Genomic DNA, 26,615 nt, shown 5'->3' on the forward strand with positions numbered 1-26,615 from the left:
ATGAATTTATCAGGTAAATTATGTTTTCTTTCATGTAATTGGCAAGAGTCCATGAGCTAGTGACGTATGGGATAGCAAATACCCAAGATATGGAACTCCACACAAGAGTCACTAGAGAGGGAGGGATAAAAATAAAGACAGCCAATTCCGCTGAAAAACAAAAAAATTCACAACCCAAATCAAAAAGTTTTAATCTTATAATGAAAAAAACTGAAATTATAAGCAGAAGAATCAAACTGAAACAGCTGCCTGAATAACTTTTCTACCAAAAACTGCTTCTGAAGAGGAGAAAACATCAAAATGGTAGAATTTAGTAAAAGTATGCAAAGAAGACCAAGTTGCTGCTTTGCAAATCTGATCAACAGAAGCTTCATTCTTAAAAGCCCAGGAAGTAGAAACTGACCTGGTAGAATGAGCCGTAACCATCTGAGGCGGGGATTTACCTGACTCCAAATAAGCATGATGAATCAAAAGCTTTAACCAAGAAGCCAAATAAATGGCAGAAGCTTTCTGACCTTTCCTAGAACCAGAAAAGATAACAAATAGACTAGAAGTCTTTCTGAAATCTTTAGTAGCTTCAACATAATATTTCAAAGCTCTTACCACATCCAAAGAATGCAAAGATCTTTCCAAAGAATTCTTAGGATTAGTACACAACGAAGGGACAACAATTTCTCTACTAATGTTGTTGGAATTCACAACCTTAAGTAAAAATTTAAATGAAGTCTGCAAAAACGTCTTATCCTGATGAAAAATCAGAAACGGAGACTCACAAGAAAGAGCAGATAATTCAGAAACTCTTCTAGCAGAAGAGATAGCCAAAAGAAACAATACTTTCCAAGAAAGTAATTTAATGTCCAGAGAATGCATAGGCTCAAATGGAGGAGCCTGTAAAGCTCTCAAAACCAAATTAATACTCCAAGGAGGAGAGATTGACTTAATGACAGGCTTGATACGAACCAAAGCCTGTACAAAACAACGAATGTCAGGAAGATTAGCAATTTTTCTGTGAAACAGAACAGAAAGAGCAGAGATTTGTCCTTTCAAGGAACTTGCAGACAAAACCTTTATCCAAACCAACCTGAAGAAACTGTAAGAATCTAGAATGCCAAGAGAACTTATGAGAAGAACACCATGAAATGTAAGTCTTCCAAACTCGGTAATAAATCTTTCTAGATACAGATTTACAAGCCTGCAACATAGTATTGATCACTGAGTCAGAGAAACCTCTATGACTAAGCACTAAGCGTTCAACCTCCATACCTTCAAATTTAATGACTTGAGATCCTGATGGAAAAACGGGCCTTGAGATAAAAGGTCTGGCCTTAATGGAAGTGGCCAAGGTTAAAAACTGGACATCCGAACAAGATCCGCATACCAAAACCTGTGTGGCCATGCTGGAGCCACCAGCAGTACAAACGAACGCTCCATTATGATTTTGGAAATCACTCTTGGAAGAAGAACTAGAGGTGGAAAGATATAAGCAGGATGATAATTCCAAGGAAGTGACAACGCATCCACTGCTTCCGCCTGAGGATCCCTGTACCTGGACAGGTACCTGGGAAGTTTCCTGTTTAGATGAGAAGCCATCAGATCTATTTCTGGAAGCCCCCATATCTGAACAATCTGAAGAAACACATCTGGGTGAAGAGACCATTCTCCTGGATGTAAAGTCTGGCGACTGAGATAATCCGCTTCCAAATTGTCTATACCTGGGATATGGACTGCAGAGATTAGACAGGAGCTGGATTCTGAGATATTTCTTTCATAGCTTGAGGACTGTGAGTCCCACCTTAATGATTGACAATCGCCATGGTTGTGACATTGTCTGTCTGAAAACAAATAAACGGGTCTCTCTTCAGAAGAGGCCAGAACTGAAGAGCTCTGAAAATCGCACGGAGTTCCAAAATATTGATTGGTAATCTCGCCTCTTGAGATTTCCAAACTCCCTGCGCTGTCAGAGATCCCCAGATAGCTCCCCAACCTGAAAGACTCGCATCTGTTGAAATCACAGTCCAGGTTGGACAAAGAAAAGAGGCCCCCTGAACCAAACGGTGGTGATCTAACCACCACGTCAGAGATAGTCGAGTATTGGGACTTAAGGATATCAATTGTGATATTTTTGTATAATCCCTGCACCATAGGTTCAGCATACAAAGCTGAAGAGGTCTCATGTGAAAATGAGCAAAGGGGATTGCGTCCGATGCTGCAGTCATGAGACCTAAAACCTCCATGCACATAGCTACTGAAGGGAATGACTGAGACTGAAGGTTCCGACAAGCTGAAACCAATTTCAGATGTCTTTTGTCTGTTAGAGACAAAGTCATGGATACTGAATCTATTTGGAATCCTAAAAAGGTTACCCTTGTCTGAGGAATCAAGGAACTTTTTGGTAAATTGATCCTCCAACCATGTTTTTGAAGAAACAACACACGTTGATTCGTGTGAGATTCTGCAGAATGTAAAGACTGAGCAAGTACCAAGATATTGTCCAAATAAGGAAACACCGCAATACCCTGCTCTCTGATTATAGAGAGAAGGGCACTGAGAACCTTTGAGAAGATCCTTGGAGCTGTTGCTTGGTTAAAAAGGAAGAGCAACAAATTGGTAATGCTTGTCTAGAAAAGAGAATCTCAGGAACTGATAGTGATCTGGATGAATTGGAATATGAAGATAAGCATCCTGTAAGTCTATTGTGGACATATAATGCCCTTGCAGAACAAAAGGCAGAATAGTCCTTATAGTCACCATTTTGAATGTTGGTATTCTTACATAACGATTAAAATTTTTTAGATCCAGAACTGGTCTGAAAGAATTCTCTTTCTTTGGTACACTGAACAGATTTGAATAAAATCCCAGACCCCGTTCCAGATATGGAACTGGCACAATTACCCCAGATGACTCCAGGTCTGAAACACACTTCAGGAAAGCCTGAGCCTTTACTGGGTTCACTGGAATGTGTGAGAGAAAGAACCTTCTCACTGGCGGTCTTACCTTGAAACCTATTCTGTACCCATGACAAACAATGTTCTGAATCCAATGATTTTGAATTGAATTGATCCAAACATCTTTGAAAAATCGTAGGCTGCCCCCTACCAGCTGTGCTGGAATGAGGGCCGCACCTTCATGCGGACTTGGGGGCTGGTTTTGATTTTCTAAAAGGCTTGGATTTATTCCAGACTGGAGAAGGCTTCCAATTGGAAACCGTTCCTTTAGGGGAAGGGTCAGGCTTCTGTTCCTTATTCTGATGAAAGGAATGAAAACAGTTAGCAGCCCTAAATTTACCCTTAGATTTTTTATCCTGAGGCAAAACAGCTCCCTTCCCCCCAGTGACAGTTGAAATTATAGAATCCAACTGAGAAAGAACCAAACAATTTATTACCTTGGAAAGAAAGAGATAGCAACGTTGACTTAGAAGTCATATCCGCATTCCAAGATTTAAGCCATAAAGCTCTTCTAGCTAAAATAGCTAAAGACATATACCTGAAGTAACTTAACAATGCTATACACATTATGCTATACACATTAAGCCATAAAGCTCTTCTAGCTAAAATAGCTAAAGACATATACCTGAAGTAGCTTAACAATGCTATACACATTATGGTACTTGTTGCGCTAAAGCCTCCAACCAAAAAGTTGAAGCCGCAGCAACATCAGCCAAAGAAATAGCAGGCCTAAGAAGATGACCTGAACATAAATAAGCCTTCCTTAGATAAGATTCAAGCTTCCTATCTAAAGGATCTTTAAAAGAAGTACTATCTGCCGTAGGAATAGTAGTACGTTTAGCAAGAGTAGAGATAGCCCCATCAACTTTGGGGATTTTTTCCCAAAACTCCAATCTATCAGACGGCAAAGGGTACAGTCTCTTAAACCTTAAAGAAGGAGTAAATGAAGTACCCAAACTATTCCATTCCCTAGAAATTACATCTGAAATAGCATCAGGAACGCGGAAAAACCTCTGGAATAACTACATGAGGTTTAAAAAACGAATTTAAACGTTTACTGGTTTTAATATCAAGAGGACTAGTCTCCTCTATATCTAATGCAATCAACACCTCTTTTAATAAAGAACGAATAAACTCCATTTTAAATAAATATGAAGATTTTTCAGTGTCAATATCTGAGGCAGAATCTTCTGAACCAGATAGATCCTCATCAGAGATAGTTAAATCAGAATGCTGGCGGTCATTTAAAAATTCATCTAATTTATGAGAAGTTTTAAAAGACCTTTTACGTTTATTAGAAGGAGGTATAACAGACAGGGCCTTCTGAAAAGAATTAGAAACAAATTCTCTCACATTAACAGGAATATCCTGAACATTAGATGTTGAAGGAACAACAACAGGTAATGGACTACTACTAATGGAAATATTGTCTGCTTTTGAAAGTTTATCATGACAACTAACACAAACTACAGCCGGAGGAACAGTTACCACAAGTTTACAACAAATGCACTTAGCTTTGGTAGAACCGACATCAGGCAGCAGCATTCCAGAAGTAGATTCTGATACAGGGTCAGACTGAGACATCTTGCAATATGTAATAGAAAAAACAACATATAAAGCAAAATTATCAAATTCCTTAAATGACAGTTTCAGGAATGGGAAAAAATGCAAACAGAATAAGCCTCTGGAAACCAAAAGCAAAAAGAAACAAAGACTTAAATAATGTCAAAAAAACTGGCGGCAAGTATGACGCCCACAATTGACAATTTTTTTTGCGCCAAAAACGTCTGCAACAAACAAGTGCGTCATAGATGATGCAACTACGTGAAAACTCTTGGCGCCAACTAAGACGCCGGAAATGACGACATTACATCAACAAACGTAATTCTCGTGCCAAAAAGTCTTGCGCCAAGAATGACGCAGCTCCCGCGAGCCTAACAGCACGCAATTTAGAAAGAAAAGTCAATTGAAAAAATTTTCAGGTAAGAATTTTTTTTATTCATATGCATTTCCCAAAATGAAACTGACAGTGTGTAAGAAGGAAATATGCTGATTAACCTGAATCATGGCAAATATAAGTATAAAACATATATTTAGAACTTTACATATAAAGTGCCAAACCATAGCTGAGAGTGTCATAAATAAAATAAGACATACTTACCAAAAGACACTCATCTACATATAGCAGATAGCCAAACCAGTACTGAAACGAGAATCAGCAGAGGTAATGGTATACAAGAGTATATCTTCGATCTGAAAAGGAAGGTAGGAGATGAATCTCTACAACCGAAAACAGAGAACCTATGAAATAGATCCCTGATAGGATGACCATTGCATTCAATAGGCAATACTCCCTTCACATCCCTCTGTCATTCACTGCACTCTGAGAGGAAACCGGGCTTCAGCATGCTGCGAAGCGCATATCAACGTAGAAATCTAGCACAAATTTACTTCACCACCTCCATAGGAGGCAAAGTTTGTAAAAACTGAATTGTGGGTGTGGAGGGGGGTGTATTTGTAGGCATTTTGAGGTTTGGGAAACTTTGCCCCTCCTGGTAGGAATGTATATTCCATACGTCACTAGCTCATGGACTCTTGCCAATTACATGAAAGAAAGTCAAAATTAAAATTGTATGTCTCAGATACAGCATGCAATTAAAAAAATAATCCAGTGGGAGTGTTCAGGCGGCAGACATGACTGGTCGCATTACCTATAATACTAACCACCCAACTTCTATTTACCCAGGGCAATGCCTAATCAATCAGTTAGCGGAAGCAGTACCGCCATTATGGAGTCTGTTGAAATATGGGGGGCTAGTCTCCAGATGCTAATAACTGAACATTTCCAGTGCTTTGAGAATCACTTGCGTGTAATCATAACTCAGATATCACCTGGCGAACACAGAAGAGAAAACTACAAATACTCGGACTGTAGTCATACAAAACGTCAATATACCACTTACACAGGCAGATGCACCTCTGGCAACTATACTGAGGATACAATACTTACTCCCACCTGGAAATCAGGGATGTAAAGCAGCTGCAAGCTGAAAAAATATTATACAAATAGTCCAGGGGAAGCCGGCCACAGAAGAAGATCTGGCGACATTTAAAGGAGTATTCATTAAAAACACAAATTTGCTAATATGCAAAGAGAAAAGAAACCAATTAGTATTCAACCACTTAAAATATTAGTAAATGCATGGTATAGGACTCTGGTTGATATCCCAGAAACAGCATCAAAAGTTCTGAACTTACTGAGTCCTTGGAGAAAAATGTCCTTTATAGGATCAAGTGTCCAGTACTTTTGAGCTTTTATGATATAATAAGTGGGCAGTTTGCAGAGGCATAGATACAAGGTATTCACAGAGGTAAAAAGTATCGCCTAGATGTAGAGTTCTGCGTTAGCCATCCAAACCAGCGTTAGGGGGTCCTAACGCTGGTTTTGGCCGCCCGCTGGTATTTAGAGTCAGTCAGGAAAGGGTCTAACGCTCACTTTCCAGCCGCAACTTTTCCATACCGCAGATCCCCCTACGCCAATTGCGTATCCTATCTTTTCAATGGGATCTTTCTAACGCCTGTATTTAGAGTCTTGGATGAAGTGAGCGTTAGAAATCTAACGACAAAACTCCAGCCACAGAAAAAAGACAGGAGTTAAGAGCTTTCTGGGCTAACGCCGGTTCATAAAGCTCTTAACTACTGTGCTCTAAAGTACACTAACACCCATAAACTACCTATGTACCCCTAAACCGAGGCCCCCCCACATCGCCGCCACTCTATTAAATTTTTTAAACCCCTAATCTGCCGACCGCACACCGCCGCAACCTACATTATCCCTATGTACCACCCCTAATCTGCTGCCCCTAACATCGCCGACCCCTACATAATATTTATTACCCCCTAATCTGCCCCCCCCAACATCGCCGCTACCTACCTACAATTATTAACCCCTAATCTGCCGACCGGACCTCACCGCTACTATAATAAATGTATTAACCCCTAAAGCTAAGTCTAACCCTAACACTAACACCCCCCTAAGTTAAATATAATTTTATTCTAACGAAATAAAATAATTCTTATTAAATAAATGATTCCTATTTAAAGCTAAATACTTACCTGTAAAATAAACCCTAATATAGCTACAATATAAATAATAATTATATTGTAGCTATTTTAGGATTAATATTTATTTTACAGGCAACTTTGTATTTATTTTAACCAGTTACAATAGCTATTAAATAGTTAATAATTATTTAATAGTTACCTAGTTAAAATAATTACAAAATTACCTGTAAAATAAATCCTAACCTAAGTTACAATTAAACCTAACACTACACTATCAATAAATTAATTAAATAAACTATCTACAATTAACTACAATTAAATCAACTAAACTAAATTACAAAAAAACAAACAAACACTAAATTACAAAAAACAAACACTAAATTACAAAAAATAAAAAAAGATTACAAGAATTTTAAACTAATTACACCTACTCTAAGCCCCCTAAAAAAATAACAAAGCCCTCCAAAATAAAAAAATGCCCTACCCTATTCTAAAATAAAAATTGTAAAGCTCTTTTACCTTACCAGCCCTTAAAAGGGCCTTTTGCGGGGTATGCCCTAAAGAAAACAGCTCTTTTGCATTTAAATAAACATACAATACCCCCCAACATTACAACCCACCACCCACATACCCCTAATCTAACCCAAACACCCCTTAAAAAACCTAACACTAAGCCCCTGAAGATCTTCCTACCTTATCTTCACCACACCGGGTATCACCGATCCGTCCAGAAGATGGTCCGAAGTCTTCATCCTATCCGGCAAGAAGAGGTCCAGAAGCGGGTCCGAAGTCTTCATCCTATCCGGCAAGAAGAGGAGATCCAGACCGGCAAACATCTTCATCCAAGCGGCATCTTCTATCTTCTTCCATCCGGCGCGGAGCGGGACCATCTTGAAGCAGCAGACGCAGATCCATCCTCTTCTAACGACGTCCTAAGTCCGAATGAAGGTTCCTTTAAGGGACGTCATCCAAGATGGCGTCCCTCGAATTCCGATTGGCTGATAGGATTCTATCAGCCAATCGGAATTAAGGTAGGAAAAATCTGATTGGCTGATTGAATCAGCCAATCAGATTCAAGTTCAATCAGATTGGCTGATCCAATCAGCCAATCAGATTGAGCTTGCATTCTATTGGCTGTTCCGATCAGCCAATAGAATGCAAGCTCAATCTGATTGGCTGATTGGATCAGCCAATCCGATTGAACTTGAATCTGATTGGCTGATTCAATCAGCCAATCAGATTTTTCCTACCTTAATTCTGATTGGCTGATAGAATCCTATCAGCCAATCGGAATTCGAGGGACGCCATCTTGGATGACGTCCCTTAAAGGAACCTTCATTCGGACTTAGGACGTCGTTAGAAGAGGATGGATCCGCGTCGGCTGCTTCATGATGGTCCCGCTCCACACCGGATGGAAGAAGATAGAAGATGCCGCTTGGATGAAGAGGTTTGCCGGTCCGGATCTCCTCTTCTTGCCGGATAGGATGAAGACTTCGGACCCTCTTCTGGACCTCTTCTTGCCGTATAGGATGAAGACTTCGGACCCTCTTCTGGACGGATCGGTGATACCCGGCGTGGTGAAGATAAGGTAGGAAGATCTTCAGGGGCTTAGTGTTAGGTTTTTTAAGGGGTGTTTGGGTTAGATTAGGGGTATGTGGGTGGTGGGTTGTAATGTTGGGGGGGGGGTATTGTATGTTTATTTAAATGCAAAAGAGCTGTTTTCTTTGGGGCATGCCCCGCAAAAGGCCCTTTTAAGGGCTGGTAAGGTAAAAGAGCTTTACAATTTTTATTTTAGAATAGGGTAGGGCATTTTTTAATTTTCGGGGGCTTTGTTATTTTTTAGGGGGCTTAGAGTAGGTTTAATTAGTTTAAAATTCTTGTAATCTTTTTTTATTTTTTGTAATTTAGTGTTTTTTTTTGTAATTTAGTGGGGGGTTTTTTGTAATTTAGTTTAGTTGATTTAATTGTAGATAATTGTAGATAGTTTATTTAATTAATTTATTGATAGTGTAGTGTTAGGTTTAATTGTAACTTAGGTTAGGATTTATTTTACAGGTAATTTTGTAATTATTTTAACTAGGAAACTATTAAATAGTTATTAACTATTTAATAGCTATTGTACCTGGTTAAAATAAATACAAAGTTGCCTGTAAAATAAATATAAATCCTAAAATAGCTACAATAAAATTATTATTTATATTGTAGCTATATTAGCGTTTATTTTACAGGTAAGTATTTAGCTTTAAATAGGAATAATTTATTTAATAAGAATTATTTTATTTAGTTAGAATTAAATTATATTTAACTTAGGGGGGGTGTTAGGGTTAGGGTAAGACTTAGCTTTAGGGGTTTATACATTTATTATAGTAGCGGTGAGGTCCGGTCGGCAGATTAGGGGTTAATAATTGTAGGTAGGTGGCAGCGACGTTGGGGGCGGCAAATTAGGGGTTAATAAATATAATATAGAGGTCGGCGGTGTTAGGGGCAGCAGATTAGGGGTACATAGGGATAACGTAGATTGCGGCGGTGTACGGAGTGGCAGATTAGGGGTTAAAAATAATATGCAGGGGTCAGCGATAGCGGGGTCGGCAGATTAGGGGTTAATAAGTGTAAGGTTAGGGGTGTTTAGACTCGGGGTTTATGTTAGGGTGTTAGGTGCAGACTTAGGAAGTGTTTCCCCATAGGAAACAATGGGGCTGCGTTAGGAGCTGAACGCTGCTTTTTTGCAGGTGTTAGGTTTTTTTTCAGCTCAAACTGTCCCATTGTTTTCCTTTAAAACTTATTACCACAGACTATATAACTTATTCCCCAATAGATCACCTGTATCACACAGGTCAGAGTGCGAGAAATACCTCGATAACATATCACTCCCTAAGCTCACTGCTAATTAAATTTCTCTTTTAGAGGCCCCAATCTCCAGTGGGGAGATACTAGAAGCCATAAAAGAGATGAAGCCGGAGAAAGCCCCGGGCCCAGACGGCTTTAGTACTTGATATTATAAAACATTTAGGGCCCAGCTCACAACGCACTTACTCATTTTGTTTAACCAAGTATCAGACTCTACTGTTTTCCCTGATACTATGAGGCAAGCTCATATCTCGGTGCTTCCCAAGCCAGGCAAAAAGCCAGTGACTCCGGCAAATTTTAAACCCATCTCTTTATTAAATGTAGTCCTCAAATTATACGCCCAAATGATAGCAAATAGGATAAATACAATCTTACCAAAATTAATCCACTATGACCAGGTTGGTTTTGTCCTACAGAGAGAAGCCAAGGACAATGTCTGTAAAGCACTAAATTTAATGGAATATATAAAAAAATCAGATACCCCCTCAATATACCTATCAATCGATGCTGAAAAGGCATTTGACAGATTGGATTGGACCTTTTTGCAGGTCACCCTTCAAAAATTCGGATTCCCCATGAAAACTATTAAAAAAAAAATTTGCCTTATATTCCAATCCATCGGCTTAAATTAGGGTCAACGGGGCTCTGTCCGATCATTCCGAAATTCGAAATAGGACGAGACAAGGCTGCCACTCTCTCCCATTCCCATCGTGCTCTCACTGGAGCCGCTGGCCACAAAGTTACGTAGCAACCCCAAAATAAAAGGCATCACCATACAAGATCAAACATACAAGTTGGCAATGTTTACCGACGATATCCTCATGACATTGACGGATCCGCTGTAATCCCTTCCTAATATCCAACACAAATTAAAAACCTACGGCGCAGTCTCACATTTTTTGATAAACGCCAATAAATCAGAATTATACCCGATAAATGTCCCAGACTTAGAAATGTTGGCAATCAGACAACTATACCCATATAAAATTCAAAGGCCACCAAGATTAGCTAAGAACACGCTTTACAGGCATAGAGAGGGAAGGGGGTTTGGGGGTCCCAAATCTATACTTCTATAAGCTGGCGATTGCTATGAACCGTGTAGTGGAATGGTGTAGACAGGGAAATTAATCATATAAATGATGTGTCCATTTAGAATCCCAATTATTAGAAATGCTCGAGATGGGAGGGATTTGTTGGGCTCCCCAAAAGCCCCCTCTGGAAATAATCTCTGCATACCCAATGATAAAAGAAACTTGGTCACACTGGTTAACAATCCGCAATAAACATAGGCACATAACCACACCATATTCACTGCTGACAACACTAGACCCAAACAAAGAATTTCCGTCTCGTTCACACGGGAAGAAACAGAACCCACATAGACAGACAACACTGCTGGACCATGTCCCTATCTTTTCGATCAGCACAATAAAAAAAAAAGGAAAGTGCTAGAGCGGCTCCGTAAAACCTTAGAATTTATTTAATAAAAATATACACAAACAGCATGGTCTTAACAACATATTAAAAAGACTTCTGCAACAGATTTTGATTGTGACCAAATTACCTATTTCCTAAAGATAGTGAGATATTTGTTAGAACACAATTATCTAGAGTTTGATGGATTGTTTTATCTCCAAAGATGTGGGACTGCCATGGGCTTGAAATTTGCTCTGTTGTATGCCAACCTTTTCTTAGGTTGGTGGGAGGCGTCCCACATCTTTGGAGATGGGAACAAATTCAGGTCATCAGTGGTCTTCTTTAAGAGATTCATCGATGATCTGGTGTTAATATGGAAAGGTACTCAACAAGAAGCAAAACAGTTTCTTGATGTTCTAAATTCTAATGAGATAGGGATTCAGTTTACTATGGAATGGCATAGAACATCTATTAATTATCTAGACATTACACTTATGTCAAACTTACTAAAAAGATTGAGACTAAAAAACCCATTTCAAAGAATAATTTGTTGCACTCCACAAGTAGCCATCCTAAAAACACTGCCAGAGCGATCGCACAAGGTCAGTTTATAAGGATGAAATGAAATTGCTCTAAGGAGGATGACTACAGAGAGGAGTGCAAAAAATTGACAAATGATCTTCTCGAAAGAGGAGAGGATATAATAAGAAAATCATACTACGTGCTCGAAAAGAAGTAGATTGTATCCCCAGAGAGGATCTCTTGAAAGATAAAATCAGAAAAGAGGATATTAAGGGTAATATACCCACTAGGGAATATAAACCTAAGGTTACTTCTGTAACAAGCTACAGTGATCAATATTCACGAATTTGCAATATTGTCAGGAAACATATCCCGATACTCTTGGCTGATCCAAAGCTCAAGGATGTAGCAAATTCTGGTTGCAGATTTTCATATAGACTACTGTTCTACCAAAGCAACAAACAGGCAGTAGTTGGTTAACTCATAAAGGCACTTATAAGTGCAATAGTGTGACATGTAAAGCTTGTGATTACATCACAGTGAGCCCTTCCTTTGAGTCTTATCGTACTGGAAAAATATATGATACCTCTCAATGCATTAATTGCAGTATGGGGTATATTGTCTATCTTATCTCCTGTACTCAATGTAAAACTTCAATACGTGGGCCTCACCACTAGAGAGGTGAGGTTCAGAATTTGTGAACATGTCAGTAATATTAATTGTAAAAAAAGAATGCTCCCTACTAGCAACACATTTCATACACCAACAGTCATTAGATACATTCAAATGGCAGGCAATTGAGCTGGTGCGAACTCCCAAAAGAGGTGGAGATAGGGTAAAAGAATTGTATTGGAGAGAGGCATTCTGGATATTTAAAATTGAGACCAGATATCCAAAAGGCCTGAACTCTACCTTTGATATCATGAATCATTGGGAAATATAGTTCCGCTATGAGATAATTATCTAATAGAACTTAAAAATATGTATCCCATTTTTGATATACATGTTATAAATATCTAGGAACACTTTAGATATTGCATCTCTGATAGAAATTTGTTAAATTCAAATCTATGATGGAATTTATGACTAATTTGAACAATGTTGCAGTAGAGAGTGATGGCCCTTTAAGAATAATAATTCTACTCCGTTCCTCTACAAATGTAAAATCCCCCTAGGCATATGTACATTTAATATAACACCATATAATACTAAATAATGTGAGTTTAGAGGTAGTATAGTATGCTGTTTGTGTATATTTTTATTAAATAAATTCTAAGGTTTTACAGCGCAGCTCTAGCACTTTCTTTTTTTTTATTGTGCTGATTGAACCAGGCTACTGGGCTCGTAACTACCTATGAGACACAGAAGATTTTGACCGACAGGAAATACTATCTAACCGGCATTCAGCTGGTGTAGGGTTTCTTCGTGTGCGTGGCGGAGCACGAAAAACACAGGCGGTGTTATCCTCAGAGAGCTTGTGCGGCCACAGCGTTTGCTCTACAGTATGGAGGATTTCAGTTAACGAGTGTGCTTTGGATGAACGGAGCAACGCAAACATGGAGTAAGTGTTGTCCCCAGGGAGGATTGTGTGTTACATTTGCTCTTCACTTTGGATAAGAGGAAGATCATGTAAGTGATTTTGTCTATTATTATCCCAGTTGTACCGTCTAAACACATTACACTGACTTTCCACCGTGACCATTAACCCTTGGATTATAAATATTTACTTGGTCCTAAGACTCAAGTGTTAAATGAACTGGTGCTTTGAAAACACACTACTTTTGTTTGTTGTACCTATCTTTTCGATACTTGAACAAGGACGACTAGCTCAGAGACCCACTTTGCTGACACAAGGATTTACGCAATTCAACTCCTGGCTTTTTTACCATCAGGTTCGACACTTTCTCTCCACGCACAAATATAAACAGGACATGATTAGACCACTTACGATATTTGAAACCCTCTGCACTTTGCAGAAACCTCTCAAAAAAGTAATATCTATGATGTACATGGATATGCTCCAATCACATTACCCTACTAAACCAAAACTTACACTTAAATGGGAAAAAGAGATAGGGAGAACAATCCCACATAAACCATGAGCAACATGGTTTAAGGCTACGGCTAAATCAGCTCACTCAGTAACAGCCCTTGAAACAAACACTAAGATCCTCACTTGATGGTACTTGACCCCTAGTAAATTAAAACATATGTTTAACAACGCCAGCAACAGATGCTGGAGAGGATGTGATCGAGAAGTCACTATGTACCATATCTGGTGGGACTGTGATATAATACGACCCTTTTGGGTTCAAATATATAAACAAATTTGCAAAATTATCTGTGTTGGGCTGGTTTTATCTCCCGAGGGAGTCCTGTTCAGCAGTAATCCAAATATTCCTTATAAAATCAGGAATAGTCTATACCAGATATTAATAAATGCAGCAAAGCGTCTTGTACCTAAGCTTTGGAAGTCACCACAGATACCCACACTAACTAATTGGCTAGACCTAGTAAAGAACACTCTATTCTAGAGAGGCTACACTATTTCAAACTGGGACGTCTGAGTTTTTATCATGACATGCTATAGTATTTATATGGGAACAATATGTTTATGGTGGAATGAGTACTCAACCATATAACTCTTAACAATGTATAAACTATATATATGACTTGCTTATGTGTTGGAGGAAACCACCTTTATCCGACCAGCACAGTTGTTGGTATCTTTCCAGCAGTGTAAATGTTATATATTTTGATTTTCGGTTATATATTTTGGTTTTCTGTTTTTTATATATATATATATATATATATATATATATATATATATATATATATATATATATATATACACACAGGTGGCCTTCGGTTTACAACGGTTCAATTTGCACCGTTTCAGAATAACAACCTTTTTTTCAGTCATGTGACTGCTATTGAAAAGCATTGAGAAGCAGTGCATTGATTAAAATAGCCAAAAGGTGGAGCGGTCCGCTTGTGTAGCAGCAAAGATATGCAAGCCAAGCAAGCTGAAATTAATCAGTTTAACCAGACCTGAGCTATCAAGCAGCTTGCAAAGGAACACGATCTTCCTGTCTATAAATCAGTCCAGGTTGGAATGCATAGAAAGAACTGTTTGCAGAAAAATGCAAGTAAAGTCTTTGTTGTGTGATTATTTTATTAGGTTTATAATGCTGTTTAGCAAATGTTTTTGCTCATTTAACTTAGTTTAATTATATATTCTGTGTTGTGTGATTATTTTATTAGGTTTATAATGCTGTTTAGCATTTAAAGTCTTCATTTCACAGCTTTAAAAATAATGTATTAGGTGTTACTTATGCCAATTTTGTTAGGGGCCTGGAACCTAACTCCCTCACTTCCCATTGACTTACATTATAAACTGGGCTTCAATTTACAACGGTTTTGATTTACAACCATTCCTTCTGTAACCTTCTGTAACCTAACCCTGGCGTAAACTGAGGGCTACCTGTATATATACAATATATATATATATATATATATATATATATATATATATATATATATATATATTATATATATATACATGCCCTTTTGGGATAATATTATAATGTGGACAACTTGGTTTGAAGTTGACAATGTATTTATATATTTGACATCGGAACAACAAGAAGAATTTGGACTAATTCGCCGGGCCATCTTCATGAGATATAGGCCTCTAGTTATCAACGTGTCTACCTCAAATACGCTGCAATTCCGCAGCGTATTTGAGGCGAGGCTGATTCGCCGTAGTTATCAAACCCTAGACACCGGCAAAAGTAGAATTTTGTGACGTAAGCTTCGATCCGCCGGACTCAGTCCGACACAGATCGATTCTTACGTCACTCCAGATGTACACAAGTGCGGCACTATCTGACTACTTTTGCAAAAAACTAGCAGGTACGCTCGGCACTTTTCCGGCCCAGCGTACCTGGTTTTCAAACCAGACGACTAGACGACGAATGACGGTTCCTTTAAATTACGTCATCCAAGATGGCGTCCCTCGAATTCCAATTGGCTGATAGGATTCTATCAGCCAATCGGAATTAAGGTAGGAATATTCTGATTGGCTGATGGAATCAGCCAATCAGAATCAAGTTCAATCCAATTGGCTGATCCGATCAGCCAATCAGATTGAGCTCGCATTCTATTGGCTGATCGTAACAGCCAATAGAATGCGAGCTCAATCTGATTGGCTGATTGAATCAGCCAATCGGATTGAACTTGATTCTGATTGGCTGATTCCATCAGCCAATCAGAATATTCCTACCTTAATTCCGATTGGCTGATAGAATCCTATCAGCCAATCGGAATTCGAGGGACGCCATCTTGGATGACGTAATTTAAAGGAACCGTCATTCGTCGTCTAGTTGTCGGAGAAGAAGGATGGATCCGCGATGGAGGTCTTCAAGATGGAGCTGGTCCTCATCGGATGAAGATAGAAGATGCCGCTTGGAAGATGATGGTTGCCGGTCCGGATCTACTCTTCTTCCCGGATAGGATGAAGACTTTGGACCCTCTTCTGGACTTCTTCAGCCGTCGGATGGTGGATGTCTAGCCCCCGCTTGGGCTTGGATGAAGATTTTGGAGCCAGGACGTATCGGTGATACCTGGTGAGGGGAAGATAAGGTAGGAAGATCTTCAGGGGCTTAGTGTTAGGTTTATTTAAGGGGGGTTTGGGTTAGATTAGGGGTATGTGGGTGGTGGGTTGTAATGTTGGGGGGGGTATTGTATGTGTTTTTTTACAGGCAAAAGAGCTGAATTTCTTGGGGCATGCCCCGCAAAGGGCCCTGTTCAGGGCTGGTAAGGTAAAAGAGCTTTGAACTTTAGTAATTTAGAATAGGGTAGGGCATTTTTTTATTTTGGGGGTCTTTGTTATTTTATTAGGGGGCTTAGAGTAGGTGTAATTAGTTTAAAATTGTTGTAATATTTTTCTTATGTTTGTAAATATTTTTTTATTTTGTGTAACTTAGTTCTTTTTTATTTTTTGTACTTTAGTTAGTTTATTTCATTGTAGTTATTTGTAGATATTGTATTTAATTAATTTATTGATAGTGTAGTGTTAGGTTTAATTGTAGGTAATTGTAGGTATTTTATTTAATTTATTTAATGATAGTATAGTGTTAGGTTTAATTGTAACTTAGGTTAGGATTTATTTTACAGGTAATTTTGTTATTATTTTACTAGGTAACTATTAAATAGTTCTTAACTATTTAATAGCTATTGTACATGGTTAAAATAATTACAAAGTTGCCTGTAAAATAAATATTAATCCTAAAATAGCTACAATGTAATTATTCGTTATATTGTAGCTATATTAGGGTTTATTTTACAGGTAAGTATTTAGCTTTAAATAGGAATAAGTTATTTAATAAGAGTTAATTTATTTCGTTAGAATAAAATTATATTTAACTTAGGGGGGTGTTAGGGTTAGGGTTAGAATTAGCTTTAGGGGTTAATAAATTTAATAGAGTAGCGGTGCGGTCCGCTTGGCAGATTAGGGGTTAATAAGTGTAGGTAGTTGGCGGCGACGTTGTGGGGGGCAGATTAGGGGTTAATAAATATAATATAGGGGTCGGGGCAGCAGATTAGGGGTACATAAGTATAACGTAGGTGGCGGTCGGCAGATTAGGGGTTAAAAAATTTAATCGAGTGGCGGCGATGTGGGGGGACCTCAGTTTAGGGGTACATAGGTAGTTTATGGGTGTTAGTGTACTTTAGAGCACAGTAGTTAAGAGCTTTATGAACCGGCATTAGCCCAAAAATCTCTTAACTACTGACTTTTTTCTGCGGCTGGAGTTTTGTCGTTAGATTTCTAACGCTCACTTCAGCCACAATTCTAAATACCGGAGTTAGAAAGATCACATTGAAAAGATAGGATACGCAATTGACGTAAGGGTATCTGCGGTATGGAAAAGTCGCGGCTGAAAAGTGAGCGTTAGACCCTTTTTTGACTGACTCCAAATACCGGCGGTAGCCTAAAACCAGCGTTAGGAGCCTCTAACGCTGGTTTTCACGGCTACCGCCAAACTCCAAATCTAGGCCTAAGATAGCTACAATGTAATTAATAATTACATTGTAGCTATTGTAGGATTTATATTTATTTTACAGGTAACTTTGCATTTATTTTAGCTAGTTAGAATAGTTATTAAATAGTTATTAACTATTTAATAACTACCTAGCTAAAAGAAATACAAAATTACCAGTAAAATAAATCCTAACCTAAGTTACAATTAAACCTAACACTACACTATCATTAAATTAATTAAATAAATTAGCTACAAATAACTACAATTAAATTAAATAAACTAACTAAAGTACAAAAAATAAAAAAAGCTAAGTTACAAAAAATAAAAAAAATAAGTTACACATAATGAAGGTTCCTTTAAGGGACGTCATCCAAGATGGCGTCCCTTCAATTCCAATTGGCTGATAGGATTCTATCAGCCAATCGGAATTAAGGTAGGAAAAATCTGATTGGCTGATTGAATCAGCCAATCAGATTCAAGTTCAATCCGATTGGCTGATCCAATCAGCCAATCAGATTGAGCTCGCATTCTATTGGCTGTTCCGATCAGCCAATAGAATGCGAGCTCAATCTGATTGGCTGATTGGATCAGCCAATCGGATTGAACTTGAATCTGATTGGCTGAGTCAATCAGCCAATCAGATTTTTCCTACCTTAATTCCGATTGGCTGATAGAATCCTATCAGCCAATCGGAATTGAAGGGACGCCATCTTGGATGATGTCCCTTAAAGGAACCTTCATCCGTCGTTAGTCGTCGGGAAGAAGAGGATGGCTCCGCGTCGGCTTGTCTGAAGATGGCTCTGCTACGCTCCGGATGGATGAAGATTGAAGACGCCGCCTGGATGAAGACTTCTATTGGATGAAAGACCTCTTCAGCGCCGCCTGGATGATGACTTCATAGGATGGAAGACTTCTTCAGCACCCCTTGGATGATGACTTCTGCCGCTCCGGATCTCCTCTTCGGTTCCATCGGTGGTTGGCTGGCTGAAGATGACTCAAGGTAGGATGATCTTCAGGGGGGTAGTGTTAGGTTTATTTAAGGGGGGTTTGGGTTAGATTAGGGGTATGTGGGTGGTGGGTTTTAATGTTGGGGGGGTTGTATTTTTATTTTACAGGCAAAAGAGCTGAATTCTTTGGGGCATGCCCCGCAAAAGGCCCTTTTAAGGGCTGGTAAGGTAAAAGAGCTGGTAACTTTTTAATTTAGAATAGGGTATGGCATTTTTTTATTTTGGGGGGCTTTGTTATTTTATTAGGGGGCTTAGATTAGGTGTAAGTATCTTAAAATTGTTGTAATATTTTTTAAATGTTTGTAACTTATTTTTTTTATTTTTTGTAACTTAGCTTTTTTATTTTTTGTACTTTAGTTAGTTTATTTAATTTAATTGTAGTTATTTGTAGCTAATTTATTTAATTAATTTTATGATAGTGTAGTGTTAGGTTTAATTGTAACTTAGGTTAGGATTTATTTTACTGGTAATTTTGTATTTCTTTTAGCTAGGTAGTTATTAAATAGTTAATAACTATTTAATAACTATTCTAACTAGCTAAAATAAATACAAAGTTACCTGTAAAATAAATATAAATGCTACAATAGCTACAATGTAATTATTAATTACATTGTAGGTATCTTAGGGTTTATTTTACAGGTAAGTATTTAGTTTTAAATAGGAATAATTTATTAAAGTATAGTGTAGTGTTAGGTGTAATTGAAACTTAGGTTAGGATTTATTTTACAGGTAAATTTCTCTTTATTTTAACTAGGTAGCTATTAAATAGTTATTAACTATTTAATAGCTATTGTACCTAGTTAAAATAAATTGAAAGTTGCCTGTAAAATAAAAATAAATCCTAGGATAGCTACAATGTAATTATTATTTATATTGTAGCTATATTAGGGTTTATTTTAAAGGTAAGTATTTAGTTTTAAATAGGATTCATTTAGTTAATAAGAGTTAAATTTATTTAGATGTATTTAATTAATATTTAAGTTAGGGGGGTGTTAGGGTTAGTGTTAGACTTAGGTTTATGGGTTAAAAATGTTATTACAGTGGCGGTGGTGTAGGGGGGGGGCAGGATAGGGGTTAATAAATTTATTATAGGTGGCGACGGTGTAGGGGGGCAGATTAGGGGTTAATAAGATTAATATAGGTTGCGGCGGGATCTGGGAGTGGCGGTTTAGGGGTTAAACTATTTATTTAGGTTCGGCGGGGTCTGGGATCGGCAGGATAGGGGTTAATAACTTTATTATAGGTGGCAGTGGTATAGGGGGGGCAGGATAGGGGTTACTAGGTATAAAGTAGGTGGCGGCAGGGTCCGGGAGCGGCGGTTTAGGGGTTAATACATTTATAAGAGTTGCAGCGGGGTCTAGGAGCGCCGGTTTAGGGGTTACTAACTTTATTTAGTTGCGGGGGGCTCCGGGGGCGCTAGTATAGGGGGTAGAACAGTGTAGTTAGTGTGGGTGCTTAGTGACAGCTTGTCAATAAAGCTGTAAAAAAGCAGAAGAGCAGCGAGATCGGATGAGTGATAACTATCACAAACCGCTGCTCATCGCCCCGTACTTGGTGCACGGCTTTTTGACAGCTTTTTTGATAACTTAGGCGAACATATTCAGGTACGCGGCGGCGATGGTAGGCGAGCTTAGGCGGGCGTATTGGGCTGGCGAAGGCAGGTAAAGTAGACACGTTGATAAGTAGAGGCCATAATCTGTTTAACCATGTCTGTTTTATAATGCTAGCAAATATGGCTGCATGTTCAAATATAATGCTCCAGGTCACACATGACTGCACTTCAATGTTTTGTTAAAATTGTATTTGTCCACTTTTGACATGTTGTAAACCTGCTTTTCTGAAAACTAAAAAAAGAAAAGATAATAAAAAATTAAAAAAACACTAAAGAAATAAATTAAAAAAAGGATATGCTAAATGACACTTCATTTTTTTTTTCTTGCAGGTGGATGCAGTGATTCTCCTGTCAGAATATGCATTTTCTATAACTGCAGAAGAAGTAAAAGATACCCTCAAAAACAGCAAATTCATAAAGAAATGGCTACAAGATTCACAAAGTTACAAATTGCTGTTTCTTTCCTATCCAGAGAAGGTAGGAATATGGAAAAAGCATCAGTTATTGCCAACTAAATACTATATAATATAATATATTTGCTATAAGGGGAAATTAGCTGAGCTACAAATATGTTATTCAGTGATTGATCACATTGAATGTTATTAAAGGGATATGAAATCCATTTTTTTCATTATTCCGATAGAACATACAATTTTAAACAACTTTTCAATTTTTCTATCATCAATTGTGCTTCATTTTGTTGGTATCCTTTATTAAATAAGCAGCAATTCACTACTTGGAGATAGATAAATACAGGGAGTGCAGAATTATTAGGCAAGTTGTATTTTTGAGGATTAATTTTATTATTGAACAACAACCATGTTCTCAATGAACCCAAAAAACTCATTAATATCAAAGCTGAATAGTTTTGGAAGTAGTTTTTAGTTTGTTTTTAGTTATAGCTATTTTCGGGGGATATCTGTGTGTGCAGGTGACTATTACTGTGCATAATTATTAGGCAACTTAACAAAAACAAATATATACCCATTTCAATTATTTATTTTTACCAGTGAAACCAATATAACATCTCAACATTCACAAATATACATTTCTGACATTCAAAAACAAAACAAAAACAAATCAGTGACCAATATAGCCACCTTTCTTTGCAAGGACACTCAAAAGCCTGCCATCCATGGATTCTGTCAGTGTTTTGATCTGTTCACCATCAACATTGCGTGCAGCATCAACCACAGCCTCCCAGACACTGTTCAGAGAGGTGTACTGTTTTCCCTCCTTGTAAATCTCACATTTGATGATGGACCACAGGTTCTCAATGGGGTTCAGATCAGGTGAACAAGGAGGCCATGTCATTAGATTTTCTTCTTTTATACCCATTCTTGCCAGCCACGCTGTGGAGTACTTGGACGCGTGTGATGGAGCATTGTCCTGCATGAAAATCATGTTTTTCTTGAAGGATGCAGACTTCTTCCTGTACCACTGCTTGAAGAAGGTGTCTTCCAGAAACTGGCAGTAGGACTGGGAGTTGAGCTTGACTCCATCCTCAACCCGAAAAGGCCCCAAAAGCTCATCTTTGATGATACCAGCCCAAACCAGTACTCCACCTCCACCTTGCTGGCGTCTGAGTCGGACTGGAGCTCTCTGCCCTTTACCAATCCAGCCACGGGCCCATCCATCTGGCCCATCAAGACTCACTCTCATTTCATCAGTCCATAAAACCTTAGAAAAATCAGTCTTGAGATATTTCTTGGCCCAGTCTTGACGTTTCAGCTTGTGTGTCTTGTTCAGTGGTGGTCGTCTTTCAGCCTTTCTTACCTTGGCCATGTCTCTGATTATTGCACACCTTGTGCTTTTGGGCACTCCAGTGATGTTGCAGCTCTGAAATATGGCCAAACTGGTGGCAAGTGGCATCTTGGCAGCTGCACGCTTGACTTTTCTCAGTTCATGGGCAGTTATTTTGCGCCTTGGTTTTTCCACACGCTTCTTGCGACCCTGTTGACTATTTTGAATGAAACGCTTGATTGTTCGATGATCACGCTTCAGAAGCTTTGCAATTTTAAGAGTGCTGCATCCCTCTGCAAGATATCTCACTATTTTTTACTTTTCTGAGCCTGTCAAGCCCTTCTTTTGACCCATTTTGCCAAAGGAAAGGAAGTTGCCTAATAATTATGCACACCTGATATAGGGTGTTGATGTCATTAGATCACACCCCTTCTCATTACAGAGATGCACATCACCTAATATGCTTAATTGGTAGTAGGCTTTCGAGCCTATACAGCTTGGAGTAAGACAACATGCATAAAGAGGATGATGTGGTCAAAATACTAATTTGCCTAATAATTGTGCACTCCCTGTACATTTGTAAGCCATTGATAAGAAGTACATTTGTGCAGCCACCAATCAGCATCTAGCTGTGGGCGCCTTAGCCTATCTATGTATGCTTTTCAACAAAGAATTCAATAGAGAAAACAAAATTAGATAAGAAAAGTAAATTGGAAAATTGTTTAAAATTGTATTTTCTATCTGAATCGTGAAAGAACATTCTGGGGGTTCATGTCCCTTGAAATAGACATGAAAGACTAAAAACCCTTGTAATATACATTCTTTTTTTTTGTCTTTCTTTCTTCCTTATTTTGTTTTTCTTTCCAAATGCTCCCTCTAAATATGTACAGTATAGCTTAGAGGAGAGAAGGGAAAGAGGTGATAACTTTCAAGTACGTTAAAGGGCTTAGTAAAACTGAGGCTGTGTGTATTTTACATAAAATGGCTCTTATCTGCCATCAATGGGTGCAATCACATATACAGCGCAGGTTTCGGAGCAAGCGTGGAAACCTGCGCCGCCCGTAATTTAACCTTGCACATCGGGGTATTAAATATATGGCGCCGGCATTTCCTAAGTGCCGTATGTCGGATAAATTAGCGATGTCCAGAAATAAGCGTAAATACAAATTTCTGGAGTTGCCAGTGACTTACGGCACTTTAGAAACTGCCGGCGCCTAAGAAAAGTAAATAAAATCTAAAATCTCCCGTAACAGTCTAACACGCCTCCCAAAAATAAGCCCACCATGTATAACCCTTATATCCGCAATACCCCCTCTCACTACTAATAATAAATGTATTAACCCCTAGACCGACAACCCCCCCACAACGCAATATGCCTATTTTAACTATTAACCCCTATATCCGCTATCAAACCCACACCGCAAGTAATAACTAAATTATTAACCCCTAAACCGCCATAGCCCACAACGCAATACACCTATTAAATTATTAACCCCTAAACCGCCATAGCCCACAACGCAATACACCTATTAAATTATTAACCCCTAAGCCGCCATAGCCCACAACTCAATACACCTATTAAATTATTAACCCCTAAACCACCATAGCCCACAACGCAATACACCTATTAAATTATTAACCCCTAAACCGCCATAACCCACAACGCAATAAACCTAACCCCTAACCTAACCCCCCTAGCCTAACACCCCCTAAATGAACTAAAATTACCTAATTTACAAAATACTAAAGTAACTCTTAAATTACAAAAAACTAACACTACTTTAAAAATAAAAATAAACTAAGTATAAATTAAAGGGGCAGTCTAATCAAAATTCTGAAGTAGGCTGTCTCTTTAAGCTAGAATTACAGAAAATAAAAAAAAATCTAAGCTTACAGAAAATAATAAAAAATTTTACAAAATTTTAAAAAAATGATACCTAATCCCTATGGCCTAGATTTGGAGTTTGGCGTTAGCCGTGAAAACCAGCGTTAGAGGCTCCTAACGCTGGTTTTAGGCTAACTCCGGTATCTGGAGTCACTCCAAAAAGGGTCTAACGCTCACTTTTCAGCCGCGACTTTTCCATACCGCAGATCCCCTTACGTCATTTGCGTATCCTATCTTTTCATTATTTAGAATCTTGGCTGAAGTGAGCGTTAGAATTCTAACGACAAAACTCCAGCCGCAGAAAAAAGTCAGTAGTTAAGAGCTTTCTGGGCTAATGCCGGTTCATAAAGCTCTTAACTACTGTACTCTAAAGTACACTAACACCCATAAACTACCTATGTACCCCTAAACCGAGGTCCCCCCACATCGCCGCCACTCAATTTTTTTTTAACCCCTAATCTGCCGACCGCAAAGCGCCGCCAGCTAAATTATCCCTATGTACCCCTAATCTGCTGCCCCTAACACCACCGACCCCTGTATTATATTTATTAACCCCTAACCTGCCCCCCACAACGTCGCCGCCAGCTACCTACAATAATTAACCCCTAATCTGCAGACCGCAAAGTGCCGCCACCTACATTATAGCTATGTACCCCTAATCTGCTGCCCCTAACACCGCCGACCCCTATATTATATTTATTAACCCCTAATCTGCCGCCCTCAACGTTGTCTCCACCTGCCTACACTTATTAACCCCTAATCTGCCGAGCGGACCGCACCGCTATTATAATAAAGTTATTAACCCCTAATCCGCCTCACTAACCCTATAATAAATAGTATTAACCCCTAATCTGCCCTCCCTAACGTCGCCGACACCTAACTTCAAACATTAACCCCTAATCTGCCGACCGGAGCTCACCGCTATTCTAATAAATGTATTAATCCCTAAAGCTAAGTCTAACCCTAACACTAACACCCCCCTAAGTTAAATATAATTTAAATCTAACAAAATTAATTAACTCTTATTAAATAAATTATTCCTATTTAAAGCTAAATACTTACCTGTAAAATAAATCCTAATATAGCTACAATATAAATTATCATTACATTGTAGCTATTTTAGGATTAATATTTATTTTACAGGCAACTTTGTAATTATTTTAACCAGGTACAATAGCTATTAAATAGTTCCGATCAGCCAATAGAATGCGAGCTCAATCTGATTGGCTGATTGGATCAGCCAATCGGATTGATCTTGATTCTGATTGGCTGATTCCATCAGCCAATCAGAATATTCCTACCTTAATTCCGATTGGCTGATAAAATCCTATCAGCCAATCAGAATTCGAGAGACGCCATCTTGGATGACGTCCCTTAAAGGAACCGTCATTCTTCAGTTGGACGTCGCCAGATGAAGATGGGTCCGCGTCGGAGGTCTTCAGGATGGAGCCGGTCCTCATCGGATGAAAATAGAAGATGCCGCTTGGAAGATGATGGTTGCCGGTCCGGATCTACTCTTCTTCCCGGATAGGATGAAGACTTTGGAGCCTCTTCTGGACCTCTTCAGCCACCGGATGATGGATAGCCAGCCCCCGCTTGGGTTGGATGAAGATTTTGGAGCCAGGACGGATCGGTGATACCTGGTGAGGTGAAGACAAGGTAGGATGATCTTCAGGGGCTTAGTGTTAGGTTTATTTAAGGGGGGTTTGGGTTAGATTAGGGGTATGTGGGTGGTGGGTTGTAATGTTGGGGGGGGTATTGTATGGTTTTTTTTTACAGGAAAAAGAGCTGAACTTCTTGGGGCATGCCCCGCAAAGGGCCCTGTTCAGGGCTGGTAAGGTAAAAGAGCTTTGAACTTTAGTAATTTAGAATAGGGTAGGGCATTTTTTATTTTGGGGGTCTTTGTTATTTTATTAGGGGGCTTAGAGTAGGTGTAATTAGTTTAAAATTGTTGTAATATTTTTCTTATGTTTGTAAATATTTTTTTATTTTTTGTAACTTAGTTCTTTTTTATTTTTTGTACTTTAGTTAGTTTATTTCATTGTAGTTATTTGTAGATATTGTATTTAATTAATTTATTGATAGTGTAGTGTTAGGTTTAATTGTAGGTAATTGTAGGTATTTTATTTAATTAATTTAATGATAGTATAGTGTTAGGTTTAATTGTAACTTAGGTTAGGATTTATTTTACAGGTAATTTTGTTATTATTTTAACTAGGTAACTATTAAATAGTTCTTAACTATTTAATAGCTATTGTACATGGTTAAAATAATTACAAAGTTGCCTGTAAAATAAATATTAATCCTAAAATAGCTACAATGTAATTATAATTTATATTGTAGCTATATTAGGATTTATTTTACAGGTAAGTATTTAGCTTTAAATAGGAATAATTTATTTAATAAGAGTTAATTAATTTCGTTAGATTAAAATTATATTTAACTTAGGGGGGTGTTAGTGTTAGTGTTAGACTTAGCTTTAGGGGTTAATACATTTATTAGAATAGCGGTGAGCTCCGGTCGGCAGAT

General features: G+C 38.3%; 1 protein-coding gene across 1 annotated transcript in view; it reads left to right on the forward strand.

The window, feature by feature from the left end:
• LOC128650282 (uncharacterized) overlaps window positions 1-26,615 on the forward strand; it is a 180,185-nt gene that overhangs the window by 44,660 nt on the left and 108,910 nt on the right. The window contains exon 4 of the mRNA XM_053704107.1: window positions 20,789-20,935. Within this exon, the coding sequence (XP_053560082.1) occupies window positions 20,789-20,935 (147 nt within the window). The remainder of the gene's footprint in view (window positions 1-20,788; window positions 20,936-26,615) is intronic.

Source organism: Bombina bombina, chromosome 2 (assembly GCF_027579735.1).
Source record: "Bombina bombina isolate aBomBom1 chromosome 2, aBomBom1.pri, whole genome shotgun sequence".
In the NCBI taxonomy this organism is placed as follows: domain Eukaryota; kingdom Metazoa; phylum Chordata; class Amphibia; order Anura; family Bombinatoridae; genus Bombina; species Bombina bombina.